This window comes from Salmo trutta, chromosome 13 (assembly GCF_901001165.1).
Source record: "Salmo trutta chromosome 13, fSalTru1.1, whole genome shotgun sequence".
NCBI classification, from domain to species: domain Eukaryota; kingdom Metazoa; phylum Chordata; class Actinopteri; order Salmoniformes; family Salmonidae; genus Salmo; species Salmo trutta.
The window spans coordinates 53,985,591-54,010,359 of record NC_042969.1 but is presented as its reverse complement, the minus strand read 5'-3'; the positions used below and the strand labels follow the sequence as shown (position 1 = coordinate 54,010,359).

Below are 24,769 nucleotides of genomic sequence, written 5' to 3'. Positions count from 1 at the left end.
GACCTTATATAGACAGGTGTGTGCCTTTCCAAATCATGTCCAATGAACTGAATTTACCATAGGTGTAAATAAGGTATTTCTGTTTTTTTTTTTTTTATACATTTGCAAAAATATCTTAAAACCTGTTTTCTCTTTGTCATTATGGGGTATTGTGTGTAGATTGATGAGGGAAAAAATGGTATTTAATCCATTTCAGAATAAGGCTGTAACGTAACAAAATGTGGAGGTCAAGGGGTCTGAATACTTTCCAAAAGCACCATATTTCCCTGCCATACATGCTTAACCGGTATACAAGTATAACACTTTATGTATATGACAACTGCTAGCAAATCAATGCAATCCATCATTACAAATGTTTTAACTTGAAATCTTCAAAAGAAAGCTCTGATTAGAGATTTGGTGTAGGGGGGCAACCAACCATGAGCCCTGTGCTGGTTAGTAGCCTAGGGATTTATCTCCAACCTTCCACCAGTGCTTCTCAAATGACAGGGACTTAATGGCCCACCGAAAATAAATGGGCATACATCCAACAGGCAAGCTTCCATTTTGTGAGTCATTTCTAACTACGTTTAAAAACACCCAATACCATGGCTTTCCTCCGTTGCTTTTTGAAAAGTCAAAAAAATCAACAAGCATGAATTCATCGTCTGATGCAATCAACACCAATAGACATTTGAGTATGTTTAATTTAGATTGTTTAATGTTAATTCCATGCTGTGTTTCAGTAAGAACAATACAGATGCTCCATCTGTGGCTCCAGTCAGATATCCAGTAGTACAAATTAGTTTTAAGTTACACATAATGAAGCTAAAAGAAAAGGAAAACATTGAGCTATATAAAAGGAGGGGAAAGAGGCAGAAAAATAACGATTCATTAACTCATGCAGGCTTGAAATCATCTATTTAGAACCCTGTCATCTTGCAACAGAAGCCAATCCAGAACTGTGTTAACGCGACAACGCTCCCTTGGATTTTTACGGCTACCAGCCACCATCTGAAATCAGCAAGTATTCGCAATACAGTATTTTAGCACAACGTACAATCCAAAACATTACAATAGAATCACTATGGTGTAAAAGTTAAGCATTTTGCTCCACGTGGATATCAAGAATTTTGCCAACTTCCTCTGATCAACTAAGTCAACAAAAGAGGACTTTGTTTAGACTTGCCCTTAAAAAGGTTTAATGATTTGCATCTCTTTCACTAACACAGAAATATTACAGCTCCCAAGACTAATAGACATATCAGTAATAAAAGTTAATTTCTGTAATTACATTAAGAAAAAAAATCTCTAAATACATCCAGCAACTGATAAAATATTGAGGAAAGAGCATAAACAAAACAAAATTAAAACAATACAATAATGAAAACAAAGATTTTTTTCAGAACCGCGTGTACCAAGAAAAATAAAATAATCCAGGGACTCTTTGCCTTTCCAAAATTGTATTTATTGTCTCAATTAAGTGGTATTTATATTTGAATTGAATTAAAGGGCAAAAAAAAAAAAAAAAAAAATATTAACAATGACTGATTATCTCTAAGACCATGGGGCCAGAGAGCTGCTGAGAGCCGCGGTCACTTGGGCGTGGTGGCTACAGTTTTTTTGTGGGGGGGGGGGGTCTCAAGTTGGCTGTAATGTCTCACTGGGGCTCGTCCTCCACATCTTGCAGCGCCTCTTTGTTCTGTTCTTCACCTGCTTGAAAACAAGAGAAACAGACGGTGAGGGCTGGGCTTTCAGGTTATGTACACCAGAGACAACCCTCAATCTAGGTGATCAGACTCAGTGCTCAAACATCAAACATATTGAGATGCCGTGGAAGTACTGCATTACTCCTGTGCCAGTTTTAACCTACAGTCTCCAAAGTTACAGGTGGACAGGCCGAAGTGAGCCCAGCAGTGGTTTCATTCAGTGTGCCACAAACATCTTAGCACATGCAGTGAAACGTCAACCACCATCTACAACCTTGTGGGCCATATCAAAAACAACTACGGTAGCGCTTCAATCAAATTAAAATTACATCTCTTATAGTAATTAAAAACCCCTTCAAATGAAACGTCCTATATAGGCCCTACTTGACGACAACCTGACAGATGACTTCCGTTTACCGCTGAGAAGCGTTTGATTTGTTAATTTCCCCATAGCCTACTCATCCCATGATTTATAAGCCATCTAGTTAACACAGTGACATCCAATCTTTAAATCCCTCGACAGATCTGCCCAAGACTCACCTGCACCCCAATATTCTATTCCAACACAAGCCACTATATTGTACTGGCATTCCGTCGCTCGTGAGACAGCTGTCTAGTTGTGTCATGCTACAGGACGCCAGGCAGACAGAATGACAGAGCGATTATAGGACTGGATGTAGATGCATGTCACCCAGTCAAAGACGACAGGATATCCCACACAGCCTGAACAATTGGTGCCATGCTGTTAGTCCTCCAGTCTCCACAATATGCGGCTCTTACAATAGCTACGGAGATCAAGCCCTGTACGTCAACAGATCAGGCGACTACAGAGCGTCAAGACTCCACACACAAACCCATGTTCTAACTCGGTGAGACACCTCGCAGCCCCGCAGAGAAAGATCGTTACCGTGTGCCTACAGAGCTGTCCTTTACCTGACCTCACCAGTATCAAAAACCCCAATCTGTCAGCTGTCCAAGACACGTGGAAATCATAACATGAAAAAGACAGTCGCTTCAGGTTACCTTCAAACTAAATGCTTTACTGATACACCGGCGCTAAAGAAAAAAAAATCGCTACGTAGAAAGACGGATTCATAAGACACAGTGTGTGAACATACAACTTTCCCCATGACACAAACCAAATGGGTGAGTGGCATTGCAGTGAGTTAATAGTGAAGGGGGACAGAACAAACGATTCAAACCAAGGGCAGGGCAGGGCAGGGCAGAAAACACTTACAAAGTACAGATTATGGGAAATGAACAGCTGTTTTGCTCCTTTAGGACTCTACACAGATGGAAGGAGAGAGGAGATGGACGTTAAGATGAAGGTTAAAGAAGGGGGGGGGGGGGTTAGAGACGGATGGAGAAGGGAGGCTTGAAGAGTTTGTGTAATGATCCACGTCAGCAGCTCTGAAAAGAGCCGAATTACCAACAGCACACACCTATAGGAAACACAGTGCTACACTTTCTGGTAGGAAAGCATCCGTTCACAAACTTTAATGGGCATACTAGAAAGAAAATAGCACAGGCAAACTGCTGTAATATTGCAAGTATACCTCAGACTGGAAGAAATGAAGGAATTGAGCATGTCCACTCAAACAGCAATTTCTCCATTAATAACATTACCAACTTCCTCCATGCATTGGAAAAATCCAGGTGGGTGAGCTCTCACTCACGCTTACCATCTCCCTGCATGTCTGAAGTCCATAGTGTCAGGTTGTCGCGTAACAACTGCATGATTAGTGTGGAGTCCTTGTAGCTTTCTTCGCTCAGCGTGTCCAGCTCTGCGATGGCGTCATCGAACGCAGCCTTCGCCAACCTGCAGTACAAACACTGGTCTTACGTCGCACTCGTATCAAGGGAATAAGTCACCTTATTGAATCGTTTGAGCACACATGATCAACAGCCAAATAAGAGCTCTAAATTAGAAGTCTATCGAGGAGAGCCGCGCGAGGTACTTGCCTGCACGCGCGGTCGGGTGAATTGAGGATTTCATAGTAAAATACGGAGAAGTTAAGAGCGAGGCCTAGGCGAATGGGGTGTGTAGGTGGCAGTTCGATCATGGCGATGTCACTAGCAGCTTTGTAGGCGACCAAACTGTTCTCCGCAGCCTCCTTCCGGTCGTTCCCGGTGGCAAACTCAGCCAGATACCTGTGGTAATCACCTTTCCTGAGGGAAAAGCAAGACGGAGAAGAATCAGTGGGTCATCATGGTGTAAAACATACAAAGGCTCCGTGAAAACAGGGGTCCATGTGAAAAACAACTACGTTCCCAACTCAGGGCTGTTACCAGGACAACCTAAAACATCTAGCGGATAGGTCCGTTTCAATGATCAACGAATGGAGGATAAATGTCAGAAAAGCATGAATTCCTTCCTGATTTATCAGGAAGACCCACAATTCCTGTTCTATGCCTTATTCTAGAACCATTAGAGTTGTGGAATACTGTTTTAATCCGGTTGTTAAAAAAACAGCAATAACCATCTATCCCCAAACAAACACATCGACAACAAAAGCAGAGGCTCGTACATTTTGTAGTAGAAGACCTTGGACTCTCCCGTGTTAGCAGCTGGAATAAGGTGCTTGTCCAGTACATCAAGAATGTCATTACAGATCGACTTCAGCTCGTTCTCAACCTGCAGGAAAAAAATAAAAAATAACTCAATGAATGACCAACCACTGGCACAACAAGCAACAATACAAATGGTATCATTCAGGTGAATTAGCCTCAATTATTTTATAATGTTCAACATTTTCTCCAGTGGTAATGCTACCATATTGCTTTAAGAGTGCTGCGGCTCAAATGCCTCTCTCATCATATCAGATCTCTCCCGCACTACACTAATGCACTCAGAATGACTCATCCTTCTGGGCTTACTCACCGTTTGCCTGTATTCCCGGATCATTTTCAATTTGTCTTCTCCGCCCTTGTTTTCTTCCCTTTGTTCAATACTGCTGATTATCCTCCATGATGCTCTCCTCGCCCCAATGACATTTTTGTAGGCCACTGATAGTAGGTTTCGCTCCTCGACTGTTAGTTCCACATCCAACCCGGCCACTCTCTTCATGGACTCCACCATTTCTGTGGGGAGCAGAGTGGAAGTCATAAGTAATTGGTGCTGAAAGATCAGATCCAAAATAAAACTAGGGGACAACGTTTGATGACTTCACATTGCAGATCTTTCCTTTTTCTTATGCTGAAGTTACAGATTAGAATTTCTGTATTCACAAAGAGTCTCAGAGTAGGTGTGCTAATCAATTTTGCCTAATCGACCATAATAAATATGATTCTAAGGACAGGTGAGACCTGATCCTAGCTCGGCATGCCTACTCTGATGTGCTTTATGAATACAGGTTCTTAATAATACAATCTTGGAAGGTAGTATCTGCTGCAAAATGTAGTCTTACATTTTGCATGAACAAGGTACATAATCATACCTTTAAGAAACCGGTAGTCACGTCAATGTCAAGAATGAGAGCGGCATGTCTGAATAATCGCGTTTGATTTGGGGGTTAAATATTACTGGTTTTATTTCGGGGCAAATCAAAGTTGCATGTGGCCAGGGTTCCATAATCTGACAGACATGATCATGCCCTGTAATCGCACATCTAAAAACAGCTTCATGCCAATTGACAGGCATGTTCTCTCAATAACTTAACTACGTCAAAATTGCTTATCATTGGGGGTAGGTTTTATTTAAGGTCAGTCTTCGATACGTCACACCCAAATAGCAGGCTATGGCTAACGTTGGACCACGAGAATGTTAGTAAACGTGGGTATTTGGCTGGCCAACAGATTTACATAGTTATCTAATGTTAGATTATAGCTAGTAATGTAGCATACATTTAAATTGGCTGACATTGTTTGGGAAAAGTAATCCCCACATAGGTACTGTAGCACAGCTAACGTTAGTCTTGTACCGCGTTAGCTAGCTACCACCCCCACTTGCTTACTAGCTACCACCCCCACTTGCTTACTAGCTACCTAGCTCTCGCACCATCAATAATCCGCCATTTTGTATTCTCTTTAAATTATCCATATCTTTGAACAAATCTGGACAGTTAAATAGCTACCGTATTGGCTAATTAATGCTAGTTACACGGCTACCTAGTTAAGCCAATGCGTTAGCTCAGGCTAACTAACTAGCCAACGTTAGCGCACTGACATCACCGTCCTCGCCCCTGCAAGAGGGAGGAGGGTGAGTGACTGCAAGTGTTAGCTATGTTGGAAGCTACTAACGTTAGCTTGCTGGGGGAAAAAACAGCGGCGAACATGTCCCTCCATCGAATAATTCAATTGTATCTCTTACCGTCATATCTTTCCGCCTGCTCGGCGAGTTTTGCCTGATATACTAAATCCTCCCGATCGCCCATTTTGTTGCGAGTGGCGAAGTTTAGTTTAACTGACAAATGGATAAAAATGCTCGACAGTAGCTGCTAGTAGGTCAATCTGTCGGCGGGTCCAGGGAAATCAACGGATAGATCAGTGGCGTTTCCACCCCACCGGTTGTACTGGAGTAAAAAAAAATGGCGAAAATCTCAATCCGGGAACCTATCACCCCCCACTGAGGATCACCCCTTCCTCATAAAACCCCCTCCCATTTTTACACGGCATGGCAACCAGTGACTCGGGGATTCCAAACACTTACACCCACAGTATTATTATCATGGTGAGCATAATCACATACAAAAACAATTGTAAGCTTGATAAGGCTTTCTCAATCTTCTTATCAAGAACATCTGTAAAATGGTATGGAATCAGCTTGATTCGTTTTTGGTATTTTCAGTGGTATTGTTAGCATACATGCCCCCATAACGAACATGAGAATTAAAAACAGGTTCAGCCCCTGGTCTCCTTTCCCCCCTGCCCTGCTACAAAGTTTCTCCCTGCAGGCAGTCACTGAGTCCGAGGCGCTAAAGGAGCTCCTTAAACTTGACCCCAAAAAAACATCTGGGTCAGATGGTTTAGACCCTTGCTTATTTAAGGCTGTTGCCCCTACCATCGCCAAGCCCCTCTCCTTTCTGGGGAGGTTCCCATTGCTTGGAAGGCAGCCACAGTTCGTCCTTTATTTAAAGGGGAGATCAAGCTGATCCTGTTATAGGGCTATTTTTATTTTGCCCCATTTATCAAAAGTGTTGGAAAAACATGTCAATAATCAACTGACTGGCTTTCTTGATGTCTATAGTATTCTCTCGGGTATGCAATCTGGTTTCTGCTCAGGTTATGGATGCGTCACTGCAATCTTAAAGGTCCTCAATGATGTCACCATTGCCCTGGATTCTAAGCAATATTGTGCTGCTATTTTTATTGACTTGGCCAAAGCTTTTGATACAGTAGACTATTCCATTCTTGTGGGCCGGCTAAGGAGTATTGGTGTCTCTAAGGTGTCTTTGGCCTGGTTTGCTAACTACCTCTCTCAAAGAGTGCAGTGTATAAAGTCAGACAATCTGCTGCCTCAGCCACTGCCTGTCACCAAGGGAGTACCCCTAGGCTCAATCCTAGGCGCCAAGCTCTTCTCAATTTACATTAACAACATAGCTCAGGCAGTTGGAGCTCACTCATCCATTTATATGCAGATGATAGTCTTATACTCAGCTGACCCCTCCCCGGAATTTTGAGTTAAATGCTCTACAACAAAGGTTTTAGTGTGCAACAAGCTTTCTCTACCCTTAACCTTGTTCTGAACACCTCCAAAACAAAGGTAATGTGGTTTGGTAAGAAGAATGCCCCTCTTTACTACCTCTGAGGGTTTAGAGCTTGAGGTAGTCACCTCATACAAGTACTTGGGAGTATGGCTAGAAAGTGCACTGTCCTTCTCTCAGCACATATCAAAGCTGCAGGCTAAGGTTAAATCTAGACTTGGTTTCCTCTATCGTAATCGCTCCTCTTTCACCCCAGCTGCCAAACTAACCCTGATTCAGATTACCTTCCTACCCATGCTAGATTACGGAGTCATAATTTATAGATCGGCACTGCACTCTATTCTCCTCTGTAAACCAGTTTACAGAGGAGAATAGAGTGCAGTGATGTGTCCTATAAGGAGCATTGGTGGCAAATCTGATGGCTGAATGGTAAAGAACATCTAGCTGCTCTTTATTCCCGTTGCAAGACCCACTGGTTGATACTTATTTATAAAACCCTCTTAGACCTCACTCCCCCCTATCCGAGATACCTACTGCAGCCCTCATCCTCCACATACAACACCCGTTCTGCTGTTAAAAGTCCCCAAAGTTCACACAGCCCTGGGTCGCTCTTTTCAGTTCGCTGCAGCTAGTGACTGGAACGAGCTGCAACAAACACTCAAACTGGACAGTTTCTCAATCTCTTCAAAGACTCAATCATGGACACTCTTACTGACAGTTGTGGCTGCTTTGTGTGATGTATTGTAGTCTCTACCTTCCTGACCTTTGTGCTGTTGATTGTGCCCAATAATGTTTGTACCATGCTTTGTGCTGCTACCATGTGTTGCTACCGAGTTGTTATGTTGTATTGCTACCATGCTTTGTTGTCATGTGTTGCTGCCTTGCTACGTTGTCGTCTTAGGTCTTTCTTTATGTAGTGTTTGTTGTCTCGTTGTGATGTGTGTTTTGTCCTATATTTCTTAATCCCAGGCTCCCGTCCCCACAAGAGGCCTTTTGGTAGGCCGTCATTGTAAATAAGAATTTGTTCTTAACAGACTTGCCTAGTTAAATAAAGGGTAAATATATATATATATATTTTTTTTAAACACGTGAAACAGACTGGCTGTGACATCTTTAACAAGTCCGGGATAAAGTTTTAGTAGAAAGGCCTGTAATAGTAATATTAATCAGCTGTCTGGATATTTAAATACAAATAAACACACCAGTAGGGCAACTGGCTTTTTGTAGGTCTATGTTATGCATGACAAGTGAGCCAAATTATGAAAAAAGGCAGTGCAGTTTGATCTCATCAATTTATGACAATCAACAAGATCGCTAGGGTACAGTATTTTCATTTGCCAATCCTTTGACTTTATTTACTATGTATATCTTAACACATTACATGCTACAGAAAAATAAAAAGGTAATTTCAATTGTCTTAAAAGAATATATAGTGTTATAATACACTGGCACATTGTGATATCACAATTTCCATTCGTGGTTGCCAACCAAGCCCCATTATGAAAAGGTAATGACTTACACAGGGTTACAAAAATACAATACTTTAAAATATTTATAGGCATTAAAATAAGAGCAGATTACATAAGCAACAGGCATGCACTGAGAAAATGAATGGAAAAAGCAGACATGATTTAACAGATGTTAATACTGGAGTAGCTGATTACAAAAGGAACTAACTGTAATCACTTACAATACCAGCAAAAATATTGTAACCATCTTACAAATAGTCTTGACAAACTAGATGATTGCTTCTTGGATTGCTTTTAAATTCAGAAAGGATGTTTGCGAGAAAAAGAAAATGCATCATGACGCCTTTCTGTTTTCTCAATGACATTCAATTCCGCATTGAAAAAAGGCGCAAGTTTAAGGTTGTTCCACCTGAGCGAGTCTGACCACAAGTCAGAGACCACTATGATGTCACCACAAATGCATTTGATGGTTCCTTTGTATCTGCTTCTAATGCTTAGAAATGGGAAAGCACTCCAAAAGTAACTGAAAGTAATCAGATTATGTTACTGAGTTTGAGTCATCCAAAAGATATTACTGACTACAATTTCACAGGTAACTCATAACTGTAAAACATCTAGAAAGTTACCTACCCAACCCTGCCCATAAACATAGATTGTGGCATAAATTGGCAATAAAACAGTTTGTCAGGTGGCCCGAAAGCTACAATTACACAGAGAAATGGTACAAGTTTGTGGGCAATGGGAAAACCCCTTTTGTTTGCGGACAATCCAATCGTTAAAAGGTTATATATTCTATTCATCTGGACTTTGCAGCATCAACTACCAAGAACCTACATCTAAGGCCAGCACCCAGTGTATTTTTGACGAGGTACTACAGCATTGGAGTTCAACTCGTATTACCATAATCAATTTTGTAGACTTCACACCCTGATAATGCGTTTAGATTTTTCACAGCTGCTTTTTTGGGGGCTAAATTACCTTCACTATATATTTTTAAAAGCCACAGACAATGAACACAGCAGAAATGACATGTTGGCACAATAAAGGCAAGAACGGGGAGGGGTCAGAACTGATCATTAATTGTAAAAAAAAAAAAAGATTGCATTTTGAAAAAACAAAAACACATTTCACCTACAGCAACCTCAACATGGGCCAAGGCTCAGTTCTCCCAGAACCTCTCTGCCTAATGCTGTTGCAGTGTACCCTAGTGGCCAGTTCTACAGAGGACAAGGTCATCAATTGCTCAAGTCACCTCCGCCTAAATCTATGGGAAAGCACTCTAGGAGGTGAAGTTATCCAAGTGAATTTCAGGGGCCCATTCAGTGGGGTGCAAAGTGTAAGAACGGTCAGATACAGGTTTAATTCATAGTGGAACAGAGATATGCATCTGCTGTGCACAGTAAACTACTTACATGTAACATTTGTGATGCTGTGCCAGGGTGTAAACGCTGTCCTATTTCTACATAATAGGGATGGAAAGATTGTCATGTGTCAACAGGTGGACTTAACTGTGATCGCTTATCAACAGAGAACAACACTCAAAAGTTGACAATCTTAGCAATAGTATGGTGGTTTGTGGATACACGCAAATTAAAAATGTTGTTTTTTTGCTCGCTCTATTACACTGATGAATACGGACAGACATCAATTCTCAAAATGTAGTGGATGACTGGAATCTAGAACAGAAAAGTGAGAACAGTCAGTGTCAATGCACTGCCTTGACCTCGTAACCAACGGGAGAACAAGTAGATCCTACCGTAATCAGTTTTGAATCTTGCAAGGAGAAAGCCAACTCGCACTAATATTGACCTTAACTCATGAAAATGTTGTTTTAACAGTCTAATCTTTGGCTATGGTATTATACGGTATGGCAGAACATTTGCGCGACCCTGGCTGATCATACACAAAAAGGCATCTCCACTGTTAAGAACAAGGTGAAAAGTTAACAGCTGTGTGTAAATGTATTATTATTATTATTTTTTTAAATATGATGTTTCAGTGATTCGGAGGAGGGGAGCAGTCAAAGACTTTTTAAAAAGAACACAGACAAGCAATGCAGGACAGAGATGTAGCGCCTGACAATACCATAAGCAGACAACGTAGCCGACACATTTGATGAGATCTCCGCAATAGTGGTGGACTGGCAATGTTACATCTCAGAAAAACAACGCAGAAAAATAAAAACAGGATTTTAGCATGTAATGGTCATCAACAATTTCATAATGATATGTTATTTTTTTTCTTACAAAAGACTACTAGTTACTTGGTCGTGGATCTGTAGCGAGGATGATCGTTTTGGGTACAATGTAGTGTTATCTAACGGCTCTCCTTGACAGTCAGAGAAAGTGCTTCTCCGTGGGTCTCTGTGTGTACGATTCCAGTCCAAGAGAGCATTTCTACCTTGCGTTCCCTCTCCCTGAATAGCTGTCCACACACTCTTCCTCTTGGTAACACACAGCCACTGTCCTCATCCCCATCAGACAAGGCCTGTCTTTCTTTAGAAGGGGTATGTGTGTGGGTGTTTTGATAGAGCTGGCCATGGTGCTGAAGTGGTATAAATACTGGTGTTCTGAGTGAAGATGACAAGCGTAATGATTATCTAACGGGACCAACTGAGGAAGAGGAAGTGGTCATGAGGAGGCTGCTGATTGGCACAGGGGCGATGGTGGCAGGAGAGGGAGTGAGTGTGTGTATTTAAGGGCAGGGTAAGGGATGGGAGGAGCCCAAGGCGCCCAGTGTCCACTCTCAGCTCACCTCGTCCTCGGGGTTATTATGGTCCAGCAGCTTAACGTGGGTGAAGGGGAAGTGGCCGCGCTTGCCCTTGCACTCGCCCTCCCACTGGCCGTTCACGTTGATCTTTGTCACCTTCACCATGTCGCCCACCTGTTGGAGGAGAAGGACTCGTCAAACAGACAGACCTGGGTCATGTTCATTACGGCACGCAACGTGAAAACACTTCCAAACGATTTTCAACGCAACACAAAAATGGGCCTTTCTTACTGGACGAGTCCAGGGAGGCGCTCGCCGTTTCAGTCCGCTTGGTGCCCAACGAACACCGTGTTCACCCTGTAATGACCTTGTTGCAGTAGTTGCAGCAAGATAGCCACTTGTGAAGCTTTGTATCGCAGCAGTTCATTTAGCCTCGCAAACAAATCACAATGCAACTAAACACAAACCAGTACTGAAGAGGTCCATTTACTGGTTCACCCTGTCGGCCTCTTCATTACAGGTGGACCATTCTTCTAAAGAGAGTGAAGTACTCTCATCTACTAAGATGTGACCAGGAAGTGTGTGCAGGGGGCTAATCATTAAACCTATATACCTCCTGTGTCATACCACTGGCAAACACCTTCATGGGGGGTAAATATCCTGTTGGTGATTATTGGAGCGCAGTGCTGACTGACTCTTGGGTGAATAGAAAATATAAACTCTGGGACCCAAAACTATATTAAAGTTGGGCAAAAAGTATTTGACATTACTTTTTGTCCTTGTAAGAATGTAGCCTGACACTTTGGTATTTCAAAAGACGGGCAAAACAGACTACTTCCACCCGGTAGCTGATTCCGTCAAGACAGAAAGTGAACATCATGTATCTGTTTCCCTGTTCCTTCTCCCTTCTCTCCAAGCAGGTAAAAAGAGGAGAGAGGAGCAGCTGAGACTGCTGGCTTGTCGCCCAGAGGCTGCTCTGGCTCAGAGTAATGTCATTAGAGAAATTCAAGGAAATGTTCCTCTACACAAAGTATTTCCTTCCCACAACAAACTCCGCTTTGGAAGGCCTCTTTCCCCTTCCGGACAGTTAGTTAAGACAGTCAGGGAGGGAGCCTCTGGCAGCATTCTCTAATGAACTTCAGAGCAGTTGGCTATTGATTTCACTGACTGACCACCACCCTCCATAGACTGGTTCGTATTCATTAGGGCACACCCGTAGCAAAACGTTTTACAATGGAAGAAGAAAACAAGCATTGCTTACTGGACAAGATCAGGAAAGTCCCTCCCGGTTTTGGTCTGTTTTCTTCTGTTTGGTGACTAATGGACATGAACCAGACTACCTTGTTTTAACAAGCCTAGCGGCTGGGACACTGAGGGACATGCAACTGGTTAAGAAGCTGAGGAGGAAGTCAGACAACAGGTCACAGAGGCCACATACCAACGCCTTCATTCCTTCCAGCATTGAACGGAAATGGAAGACATAACTTGGAATGACCTACTGGGAGTGAACCTAGGGACTTCTCTAGATTATGACTTTACAGAAGGCATAATAAAAAAGTAATTTGATTCCCTGGCCTTAATCTTGACATAATGCCAAAGGAAATCTATGTTTTACAAGACCAATAATGATTAGCCTCATTGCACCTCATTGACAAAGGAAAATCCATGACAAAATGAGGGTCAAAATCTGACAGAGATGATGAATAAAGGGAAAGAGGAGACGAGGGAACACAGCTAGGGTAGGTACCTCTAAGGCAAGGGCGGTCTTGTCGTAGGCATTGGGCACCCTCTTCTGGATGGCCCTGGCAAAGACGGGTCCGTTCTGCAGGTTTGGCAGAGGTGTGGGCTGGGCGTACTGGCTCGGGTCTAGCAGAGGAGGTCCCTGAACACTGGAGCCATCTACCGAGCCCACCCCACCGGGACCCCCTGCTCCAGAGCCCCCCGAGGTGGGAGAGGCCGGTCGGTACTTCTCCACGTAGGGCACAGGGATCATCCCGGCACGCCCCTCTAAATTCTGGGCATTCCACCACTGTTCCTCAGGCTTCTCCAGAACCCGCAGGATGTCGCCCTTTCTGAAAGGAAGGTCCTCATCGTCGTTGCCTGGGAAATCAAAGACGGCGCGGACGAGCTCGTCTTCCAGCCGCTGCAGCGGGCCTCCAGCACCTGCGCTGACCAAGGAAGAGTGTTTGGCCTTGTTGATGGGCTCTATCAGAGTAGTGGTGTCCAGGTAGTGGATCTTGTAGAACTCTAGCAGGGAATGGAGGGCATCAAACTCCTGGTCCCCTATACGGAACTGTGGAGGCGTTAGGCCTGGGAGAGGAGGGTGGGGAAAGAGGGATGAGTAGAAAAGAAGGAAACAACCACAGAAACCATTTCACTGGCCAAAGGCATTAGGCCTTATTCATTGGCATTTGAATTACCACATTTATGGCCCATAAAAGGCAGTCGACTAGATATTTGACGTCTGGTTAATCCAAGCTTCACTGTTTGGTTGATTCACGTGTAGGAAGTTAATCTAAAGTTATGTTCCAAATAAAGCCAAATCAACGGTGAGTGTCTTGCTGGATTAATCTTTTATCATTGGGTTGCATGCGTTATTGTACATCCGGTTGCATTGAAGTTCCACAAGGACGGATACCCTGGGGGCTTCTTTATTCCGCAGCCCCAAAACATGTCTCTCTTACCTGCGCCAGACTGCCGGTTGTTGCTGATGCTGTTGATGATGTAATGCGAGACTTTGGAATTCTCTGAAACCGACAGCACGTAGTCGCCTGGACTTGTAATTGAGTCTCTCACCAAAAACACTCCGTGTCTCTGTCCTTGTAAAAGTGAAACTGCCTCCTGTCTACTTAATCTTCCCCAGTACCAACTTGCACGGTCCTCTGCGTCAAAATTTCCGGCCATGACTCCCACTCCAAAGCCGAGGCTTCACGGGCCTTCCCTTTGCCTCCCCTTATCCACAAACAGCATTCAACTCATACAAAAACTTTAGCGCGGAGAACACGTTTGGAAAATAGGCGACATTCGCAACTTGCTTATGCCCATCAATTTAAAATCCACAAGCCGGTCCTCGTACAAAACGTGTCTGATCGCCTGATTAAAATGATATATCGATTATAACTTACCCAAATCAGTTGTAAAACAATACAATTTTGAATAAATTCTTGTAACTTGCCACAAGTAACTTCAAAAAATGAAATGGCGGATCCGGGGAAACAAAACTGACCCCATTAGCCGGATATGACGTTTATATAAATTACGTAGCAACGTGTCAGATGAGGGTGTCCATGTTGATAAGGTCAAATATTACTTTATTTTTGATAGGATATGAGATAATAATAATAACAGTACACATTGTATTAATTCATCCAACCCATGGATTATCTAATTTGTGGTCTATTTGATGGCCCATAAATCCCAAATATGATGTGCTTTAGGCCTGAAGGCCACTGATGTGGGCAATTATGCGCGACTACATTTATTTATACAGGTTAGTCAATTAAGACAAATTCTTATTTACAATGACGACCTGTCAGGGAGCGGGCGCAGCACATATAACACACAAATAGGTAAAACAATATCATACAAACAACAGTCAAAATACACATGATGCACAGTCAGTAAAACAGACAGTAAAACATTCAGCAATAGGCAGCGTTTAAGAGGCAGGGGGAAACACATGCAGTTATCAGTTAAAGCTGCAATATGTAACCTTTTAGGCGACCAAACCAAATTCACATAGAAATACGAGTTATAGATCTGGCAATCGAGTTGAAGCAAGTCTAAGAAGCAGTAGATATGTTCTATGTGGCTATTTCTATGCTTCATGTTCTGAGGTTTCATTTTTGCATCTTTTACTTTTGGTTTTGTACACCAACTTTAAACAGCTGAAAATACAATATTTTTGGTTATAGAATACATATTTCACAGCGGTTTAGATGGTACAATGGTTCTCTACACTATACTTGGTTGTTTTGTCACATTAACTGAAATTTGGCAAACTATTAGAATTTTAGCAACCAGGAAAAGGCAGAGCGATTTCTGCATAGTGCACCTTTAAACTCTCAGACAGTTTGCTTTTAAAAGTACCAATGAACACAAAATAGCTTATTTTCAGTGTTTTTTGAAGGATGGTCCAGTCTCTAGCAGTGGAGAATTGAACATCAGTTTCACCAAAGATACTGAGGGACTTGAGGATTGGCAGGTTTATATAATTGCTGGATCTCAGGTTGCTGTTGGTGATGGGGAGTCTTAGTTGTGAGATGATATAAAGGGGGGTCTTGCCGAAGAGGGATTTGAATATGAATGTCAGGCAGTGGGTTTGACATCGTACATGTAGGGATGGCCAGTCAATGGATTAATATGTCACAGTGATGGGTTTTGTTAAAACTGCCAGCTTCAGTAATCTGTTCTAGCACATTCTACTGGTGTTTTTATTTTTTTGTCAGGCAACTCAGCCCCCTTTCAGAAGGTCCTAAATGTATTTTAGTTCTTATTGGTCAAGGTCACGCCAATTATTATTATGTTAGCCTATCAGCAGCCTAGATTCCCGGGACATTCAGTGCAAGACCCCAGCACTGAACAGGGCAGATGTCAGACATGTGCTTTCCCTATCCTGACAAGCACTACATTTTCCCTCCCGCTACTCATCCTCCTGCATACCTTTGCTGTTCTGATCTTGTATTGTGCGTGCAGCTAAACAATCATAATCTGACAGTTTCAAGAGTGCTCAGATATTTTCTGTCCATTAAAACCCTTTAAACTGGAGTACTGCCTCCTTGTTGTTCTAACCCGACAGTAGTGGTTACTACCGGCATAAACCAACACCTACATTTTCCCTCCTATTTGAATGCTACTTAGATTTGACAACCTACACATATTTTTCATGGTCATTGGAGCCGAATCCAGTAACTCCTACAGCACAAGGATGCCAGTTAACATGCAAAATCCTCCACAAGATGTGGTCTGTCCACGACGACCAGCTCACCTGCCACAATATCTTGATAATTACGAAGATGGCTACGGGTCAAGGCACAGACCACCACACATAACAACACACCACTCCTAATTGGGGAAACAGCTACAGGGTTTTCTTGAGCACTTGAGATGGAATGTATCCCACTGTCCCCTTCAACGACTCATCACCGGTCCAAGTCATCACCCAGGCTGACCAGCAGAATAGAGGACAGAGACTCAGCCTTTTTATCGGTGGCTAATTCAACAGGTTCCCACCTCAGGCTAACCTCAACCAGAGATTGGCAAGATCAGCATCGAATCTCGACCAGAGATCACCGGGATCAGCATCGACCTGAGCGTGGACCGCTAGTGACGACTGGAGGGCTCACTGCGTTTACACATCCAGAATGACGAGACTGATGAGCTAATTGACGCAGTCAGGAAGACGGAAGGTTCCTCCAGACCACCTGACGACTATCGCCACTACTTAATTGCTGAACACTGCTAGTTGTCACCTGACTGTCACAGACAGTCCTTCAACAGTTGTCTCCTCTTACAACAGAAAGATGTCTCCGAGGGGGAGAACGAGGAGCTGTGCCACCAAGCTGCCCAAGAAGTTTATGACATCATCTCAGAGATGATCATGCAACAGGTACTACAACCAGAATGAGGTTCTGTGGTGCCAGCGCAACCAGCTCCGCGACGCCAGCCGTCAGAAGATGCTTGAGACGCTACGCCCTTCCACATCAGCTTCAATCATCAGCCCCGGTCTCAGATCTCACCCTTGCTGTGGAGTCCCTCAGGAGGTGCTACAGCTTTCTCCAGAGCTAGAGGAGCTACCAGAGCTCACTCTGGGGGAGCACCCCTCCACTGTGCTCCAGCCGTTCAGATCCAGCCTGTTCAGTCCATGGTACTCAGGTTTGTAGTGGGGCCTAGCACACCAGCTCCCGCCATGGAGCCACAGCTCGCCACTCCCACCGCTGTGCTTCAACCAGCTCCTGTGTCTTAAGGAATTTTTTAACTCTGGCCCCTTGATCTCAATTGACTTTATTTCACTTAAAAGGAAGCTGAAATGCAGCAGCCATGGTAAAGAAACGAGAGTTGTCTTGGGGGAGGGGGTTTAATGTGGGTGACTTGTGTGTGTTCGCACGTGGCAAGCAGTCTATGGTTTGTACATTCACTCTCCCTAAACAGTACACAGTTACATCACCCTTCTAGATAACTTGAAATAGTCTAACCAGGTCTTGTGTCTTGAAGTCACCTAGCCAACTTCGTTCGCCAATTAGATTCAACCAGCTGGTGTGCAACCATGGTAAGGTTGGTTTGACATTGGATAGCCTATCTCTGGGGCTAATTAGGCAACGTCAATATATTACAAAGTGTAAACGGGACAATATTTTCAAGTTGCCCATCTTTTAGTTGTCTCATTAAATGCATTCAATATTTGTTTATGAATTTATACAATTTATAGTAGGTTTGAGGTTTTTAAGTCATTGAAATTTGGAGGTATTGGCATTTTTAAAAAATTGACTTATAATCCCTAACTTGCCCCATAGGGATATCGTCAAATGTTAAACCAAGTTGACCATGTGCATTTTGATTTGGTCGCATGCAGAGCAATAATAAATGACACTAGAATACATGTTTCTGACTCATATTGATGCCACACAGGACATTTTCAAAACAAGATGCTGCTTTCCAGAGGCAGTCGTTGTTGTTTTCACTTTTATGTTTCCAAAAGTGACCACCAGATGTCAGTCTAATACCAGAGACCCAAAATAGTGCCAAAAACTATGTTTTCAATATCATTTTCTGGGCATCATTCCAATGGTATCGTTAGAAAATCAATACTGGACCCGGTGTAATTCAGTTGGAGCAATAGCTCCCTAGGAAGTGGCCCTCACAAATGTTCCTTGAAGTACCTACTTTAAGTAAAAAAAATCCTTTCCAACCACCTTTTCTTCCTCACTCCTCACTAAAAAAAGATTAAGAAGGCATTTGGGGTTTTCCTGAATATATGTCTTAGGCATCTGGACTGATGCGATGGAAACTAGCTACGTTTATTGTGGCCACCTAGTGTGAGATGACCCATAATGCCTCACAAAACCCTGACTCTGGAGCACTGTGTTACATCCTCTGGACTCTGGACGGATAGTGCAGAGAATCACCGAACAACTTGTCTGCTAGGGGGTCAGCAGAGCAGCACCCACGCCCCATATGTGTGTCCACCTCCAACTCTGTTACCAACTAAATACGTCTGAGTCTTTGTTTGCTCATTGTCTGTGTGAGTGGGAGAGACAGACTGCTCTAGTTATTGATCCAAGAAATAGCCCTGAAACTCCATATATGGGGAAAAATGCGAAGTTATTCTGGAAAAAGTGCTTTGGAGGAAATTTGGAGCTGAAGTCCAAGGCAACATTCCAAAATATTTTCAGGCAGAGAATTAGGGATTATTTACTGCAGCTCACTGCTCAGGCATTTTATTCATAATCTGTTACAATATAATGAGACCAAGAAGAGGGGAAAGACTGATAGTATAATAAAGAAAACATGTAGAAAAAGAAGAAACATATGTTTACCAGAATACAGTATTTATTGTTTTTATTTCATGGCATTGGTAAGACAGCAAGTCACTTGAATTTTCATTTAATGGAAATACACAGAAGTTTCCTTTCCAATTCATCACCTAAACTGAGAGAGCAAGGAACAAAGAGAGCGAGAGAGAGAGAGAGAGAGCAAAGAACTCAAAAGTTGCATACATACATGCTTTTAGAATCGTATAACCCTTTTCCCTTTCAGAGAGAGAGAGAGAGAGAGCGAGAATCCTTATTAATCCATGATACACTCAATATCATAATAGCGAAATGTAAGTACACAAAAGTCTAGAAATTCCAGTACACACCTTTGGTTTATTTGTATTTTTGAACTGTTTAGTCTGCTCCATTAACTCAGGCACATTTAGCTTCTTTTGATTTAATATTCCACTAATAATCATCCACTGGTTTGGGAGGGGAAATTGCAGTCCTGTGGGCACTGGACAGTGAGGAGAGAGTTGCCAGAGATTCCCAAACAAACAAGTATACACTACCGGTCAAAAGTTTTAGAATGCCTACTCATTCAAGGGTTTTTACTATTTTCTACATTGTAGAATAATAGTGAAGACATCACAACTATGAAATAACACATATGGAATCATGTAGTAACCAAAAAAGTGTTAAACAAATCAAAATATATTTTATATTTGAGATTCTTCAAATAGCCACCCTTTGCCTTGACAGCTTTACACACTCTTGGCATTCTCTCAACCAGCTTCATGAGGTGGTCACCTGGAATGCATTTCAATTAACAGGTGGGCCTTTTTAAAAGTTAATTTGTGGAATTTCCTTTCCTTCTTATTGCATTTGAGCCAATCAGTTGTGATGTGACGAGGTAGGAGTGGTATACAGAAGATAGCCTTTCTGGTAACCGACCAATTCCATATTATGGCAAGAACAGCTCAAATAAGCAAAGACAGTCCATCATTATTTTAAGACATGAATGTCAGTCAATATGGAAAATGTCAAGAACTTTGGAGGTTTCTTCATCTGCAGTTGCAAAAACCATCAAGCGCTGTGATGAAACGTGCTCTCATGAGGACCGCCACAGGAATGGAAGACCCCAAATCAAATCAAATGTGATTGGTCACATACACATGGTTAGCAGATGTTAATGGGAGTGTAGCGAAATGCTTGTGCTTCTAGTTCGGACAGTACAGTAATATCTAACAAGTAATCTAACAAATTCACAATGACTACCTTATACACACAAATGTAAAGGGATGAATAGAATATGTACGTATAAATATATGGATGAGCGATGGCCGTGCGGCATAGGCAAGATGCAGTAGATGGTATAGAATACAGTACATACATATGAGATGAGTAATGTAGGACGTAGATATTATTAAAGTGGCGTTATTTAAAGTGACTAGTGATACCTTTATTAAATCCATTTATAAAATGTATTAAAGTTGCCAATGATTTCAAGTCTGTATGTTGGCAGCAGCCTCTCTGTTAGTGATGGCTGTTTAACAGTATGATGGCCTTGAGATAGAAGCTGTTTTTCAGTCTCTCGGTCCCAGCTTTGATGCACCTGTACTGACCTCGCCTTCTGGATAATAGCGGGGTGAACAGGCAGTGGCTCGGGTGGTTGTTGTCCTTGATTATTTTTTTTGGCCTTCCTGTGACATCGGGTGCTGTAGGTGTCCTGGAGGGCAGGTAGTTTGCCCCAGAGTGGCCTCTGCTGCAGAGGATAAGTTAACTTGAGTTACTAGCCTCAGAAATTTCAGCCCAAATAAATGCTTCAGAGTTCAAGTAACAGACACATCTCAACATCAACTGTTCAGAGGAGACTGTGTGAATCAGGCCTTCGTGGTTGAATTGCTGCAAAGAAACCACTACTAAAAGACACCAATAAGAAGAAGAGACTTGCTTGGGCCAAGAAACACGAGCAATGGACATTAGACCGGTGGAAATTTGTCCTTTAGTCTGGAGTCCAAATTGGAGATTTTTGGTTCCGCCGCATGTGTATTTCCCCCCCATAAAGCATGGAGGAGGAGGTGTTATGGTGTGGGGGTGCTTTGCTGTTGACACTGTCTGTGATTTATTTAGAATTCAAGGCACACTTTACCAGCATGGCTACCACAGCATTCTGCAGCTATACGCCATCCCATCTGGTTTGGGCTTAGTGGGACTATCATTTGTTTTTCAACAGGACAATAACCAACACACCTCCAGGCTGAGTAAGGGCTATTTGACCAAGAAGGAGAGTGATGGCGTGCTGCATCAGATAACCTGGCCTCCACAATCCCCCGACTTCAACCAAATTGAGATGGTTTGGGATGAGTCGGACCGCAGAGTGAAGGAAAAGCAGCCCACAAGTGCTCAGCATATGTGGGAACTCCTTCAAGACTGTTGGAAGAGCATTCCAAGTGAACCTGGTTGAGAGAATGCCAAGAGTGTGCAAATATGTAATCATGGCAAAGGGTGGCTATTTGAAGGATCTCAAATATAAAATATATTTGGATTTGTTTAACACTTTTTTGGTTACTACATGATTCCATGTGTGTTATTTCATAGTTGTGATGCCTTCACTAGATTCTATAATGTAGAAAATAGTAAAAAAATAAATAAAATAAAAACCTTGAATGAGTAGGTGTTCTAAAACCTTTATACAAAGAAACTGCATTATCACAGCTTCTCAGTATGACAGATAACATGGACTGAGTTGCAGAGAAACATCTTCCAATTCTTATCACTGTTGGCAGTGTCTCTGGTGACTGTTACACGCTGTCTGTGGACCTAAGGAAGCAGTTGAGTCTATCCTCCCAAAACCAGCCATCGAGACACAAGAGACTGCAACCAGACAGACAAAGCACTCTCACAGAGAAATTCATCGGAGACACTGTGGAACAGACAGTGTACTCGTCTATTACATCTCCTATAGACACACATACACACAACGTTGTGTTCAACTGGACTCTCACTGAAATAAGAAAGACTTGAATGAATAAGACACGTCTCAGATAGGAGTAGACCCAAGAACAGAATGCACGCTCTTATCATTTACAGTATAGTAACCACATTATCAGCACAAATGTCTATCTGTTTGGGGGATGATAATAGTTTTGAGGAATTACACTTCTGAGAACTGACATTGAATATCTGGACCCAATTGCATTCACCTCAGCTGACACATAGCCCCATGTCACTGCCCTTAAAGGCATAAAGTACCTCGTATACACAATTAACAAAGGAGATGAAGCGCATAATCCTAATTCTTAAAGCGCTTTATTAGACCGTTGTTACAAATGGGAAAACATACGCTGTGCGAGAGCTACATATTTACTGAGAATGAGGGAATGTTCTATAGCCGTAGCCTAGAGACCATGTTAGATGGCATTGTTGTAACCACACAGCAAAATCCTATTAAACGTGTTGATACAACGGTTATAAGTGATACGTGCACTCTACATGACTGGCAGGGATAAAGGGAACAAGTGAGGCTACTAAAGATGGGTTGTTATAGCTCCTGTCGCCGTAGCGCCTGTCGCCGTAGCGCCTGTCGCCGTAGCGCCTGTCGCCGTAGCTCCTGTCGCCGTAGCTCCTGTCGCCGTAGCTCCTAAATCCTTTTCCTTAGCCTAAACAGTGCTTTTCCTCACTGCACTCAGATCACATCGGAAATCGACACACTGGTGCACGCATACACATAAAAAAATACTGTGTAGGTAGGCTTGGTGAAGAGAGTGCTGGTCAGAGAGACAGAGACAGACGTACTGTAGTATCAGAAAGACGCAAGCTTTTTCACAGACCAAAGCCGTCTGTGTCTACCGCTCTTCTTCTGTCTTTCTACCTGTCTGTCTTTCTACAAATCTGTCTGTCTGTCCGTCCGTCCGTCCGTCAGCCATCTGTCTGTCTCTCTCTCTGACATACAGTCTCTCCATCAACAGGGGAACAAGTGACTGGCACATAGGCGTTCATCCATCTATAGGACAGGATGAGCAGGGAGTAAAACCATGAATGAAACATCTCATACGTGCCAGATATGACATACCCACATGTACGTTAGAAAATGTTTATTTGTTTTCTACATTTGATATATAATATATCTATTACTCTTTACTACAGAGGATTATAATCTTAATTCATAATGAAACAACAATGAGAGTTATCACAAACGTCCTCTTTCAACCTGGATTGTCATCTCCCTAAACTGTGCATCCGTGGACGAACAGTCCACCCAGATCGGTTGGTTATTCCGGATCCATTCCAGTTGGTTGAGATGACAGAGCCCCTCCCCCAGATGTCCAACCCAGGGAACAATTTCCGGTTACCTATGCATTCCAAGAACGTTACCTAACGTTATACGAACGTTCACTGCTTGCTGGTACTGCTTTCTTCTCATTTTAGACAAAACGTGGGAGGGGAAGTTACAAGCAGAGTGTACCGGGGTTCTTGCTCAGGTCAGGTGGTCTAAGTGATCAGTCCCCTCCTCTCCTTCTTCCTCCTTCATCAGTTCAACCACTCCAGAAGAATGCTGCGATTGGCTGGAGCACGACAAGTGGGAGGACTGACTCTGTGTGTCTTCCTCCTCTAGCTCCGCCCTCTCCACCATCTTCCTAATTCCCTGTCCCCGTGTCTCCTCCCTCCTCTGCTCCTCCATTGTCCACATGCTGTCCTCGATCTCGTCCTCCTTCCCCTGCACCTCCAGGTCAAAGTCCAGCAACTCTTCCATCATCTCCTCAATCTCCGTCTCTCCGTCCATCTCCCCCTCCACCTCCGACCTCAGCTCATCCATGCTCTCTGTCCTGTTGATGTCATCCCTGTCATCGTCATCATCCCCCACCCTCCCCTCGGGCTCGCTGGCCTGGCTCTCACCAAACTCCAGGATGGTGGGCAGGTTGCCCTGCTTTGGGCAGCGCTTCCTCAGACTCACCAGGAAGGGCTGGGGCAGGGAGAAGATGTCCACGTTGTTGCCCAGGTCGATCCACGTGACACTGGGGAAGCTGGCCGGGTCTTTCAGGCTGTCCGTCAGCTCCTTGAGGACGGCACGGGTCAGCCGGTTGCCGTTGAGGGCCAGGGTCTCCAGGCGGGGCAGGGCGGCCAGCGTGGGCAGGAGAAGGAGGAAGGCGTCGTCGGTGAGCTCGGTGAAGCCCAGCTCCAGGCTGCAGATGATGGGCGCGTGGCGCTGCAGGTAGGCACACAGGCGCTCCATGTCATGCACTGTCAGGGGGATGCCCGAAAGGTCCAGCGCCCCGTTAGGGGGAGGGGTCGACAGCATCACCTTGAGACTGGGAGGGAAAGGGGGGGAGAAGTAATCAGTTACATGTCACGATGCGTGTTGACCAAACTGTAGATAAATCTATTGAATATCTCCAATGCAAAATGTGTATGCAAATTGTAATTTTCCCAAGAACAAAACATGGCAAAGATCCATATATAATACAGTCAATAAAACTATCAGGGTGAGAGCAACATCCCCCTGACAGGAAGGATATTACATTACTAGACCGTTAGAAGAGCCTGTGATGAGACAAGGACAGCAGGAGCATGGAGCCCCAGGCATAGCGGCAGGTAGGTAGATCAATTACATTGTTATCTGTAATACTGTTGTTTCACCATTTCCTGACACTTCATGTGCTGAGGGGCAGAGAGGTGAGAAATGGGTTCACCCACTTGCATGGAAAGGTTTGCAGAGAGATGATTAAAGGAGGAGAGATGGGGAGAGAGAGAGATGTTTTAGTTTCTGCATAATTAGTCGTCTGCCA

At 43.4% G+C, this 24,769-nt stretch overlaps 3 protein-coding genes across 7 annotated transcripts in view; all 3 read right to left on the bottom strand.

Moving 5' to 3' along the window:
- Nucleotides 1–678: 678 nt before the first annotated feature.
- On the bottom strand, nucleotides 679–6,219 carry LOC115206047 (14-3-3 protein epsilon). Of its 4 annotated transcripts, none has more exons than XM_029772596.1 (7): nucleotides 5,998–6,219; nucleotides 4,570–4,769; nucleotides 4,217–4,323; nucleotides 3,651–3,857; nucleotides 3,371–3,507; nucleotides 2,926–2,973; nucleotides 679–1,695 (listed from the first exon to the last, which is right to left on the bottom strand). In XM_029772596.1, exons 1-6 carry the CDS (start codon nucleotides 6,059–6,061, stop codon nucleotides 2,966–2,968), a joined length of 723 nt encoding a protein of 240 aa, XP_029628456.1. In that variant the 5' UTR covers nucleotides 6,062–6,219; the 3' UTR covers nucleotides 679–1,695; nucleotides 2,926–2,965. The 4 variants fall into 4 exon arrangements, with proteins under 4 accessions (XP_029628456.1, XP_029628457.1, XP_029628454.1 ...); XM_029772597.1 differs by having other exon boundaries at nucleotides 679–1,692; XM_029772594.1 differs by lacking the exon at nucleotides 2,926–2,973.
- Nucleotides 6,220–8,608: 2,389 nt separating this feature from the next.
- LOC115206046 (adapter molecule crk) lies at nucleotides 8,609–14,744 on the bottom strand. The gene is made up of 3 exons (XM_029772592.1): nucleotides 14,193–14,744; nucleotides 13,256–13,818; nucleotides 8,609–11,682 (listed from the first exon to the last, which is right to left on the bottom strand). The coding sequence occupies exons 1-3, from the start codon at nucleotides 14,410–14,412 to the stop codon at nucleotides 11,545–11,547; spliced, it is 921 nt and encodes a 306-aa protein (XP_029628452.1). The 5' UTR covers nucleotides 14,413–14,744; the 3' UTR covers nucleotides 8,609–11,544.
- Nucleotides 14,745–22,278: 7,534 nt separating this feature from the next.
- The window catches only part of LOC115206045 (leucine-rich repeat-containing protein 75A), a 28,797-nt gene continuing 26,306 nt past the window's right edge, over nucleotides 22,279–24,769 (bottom strand). For both annotated transcript variants that reach the window (XM_029772590.1, XM_029772591.1), the window contains one exon: nucleotides 22,279–24,292. In XM_029772590.1, coding sequence (XP_029628450.1) covers nucleotides 23,461–24,292 — 832 coding nt within the window. In that variant the 3' untranslated portion in view covers nucleotides 22,279–23,460. The remainder of the gene's footprint in view (nucleotides 24,293–24,769) is intronic.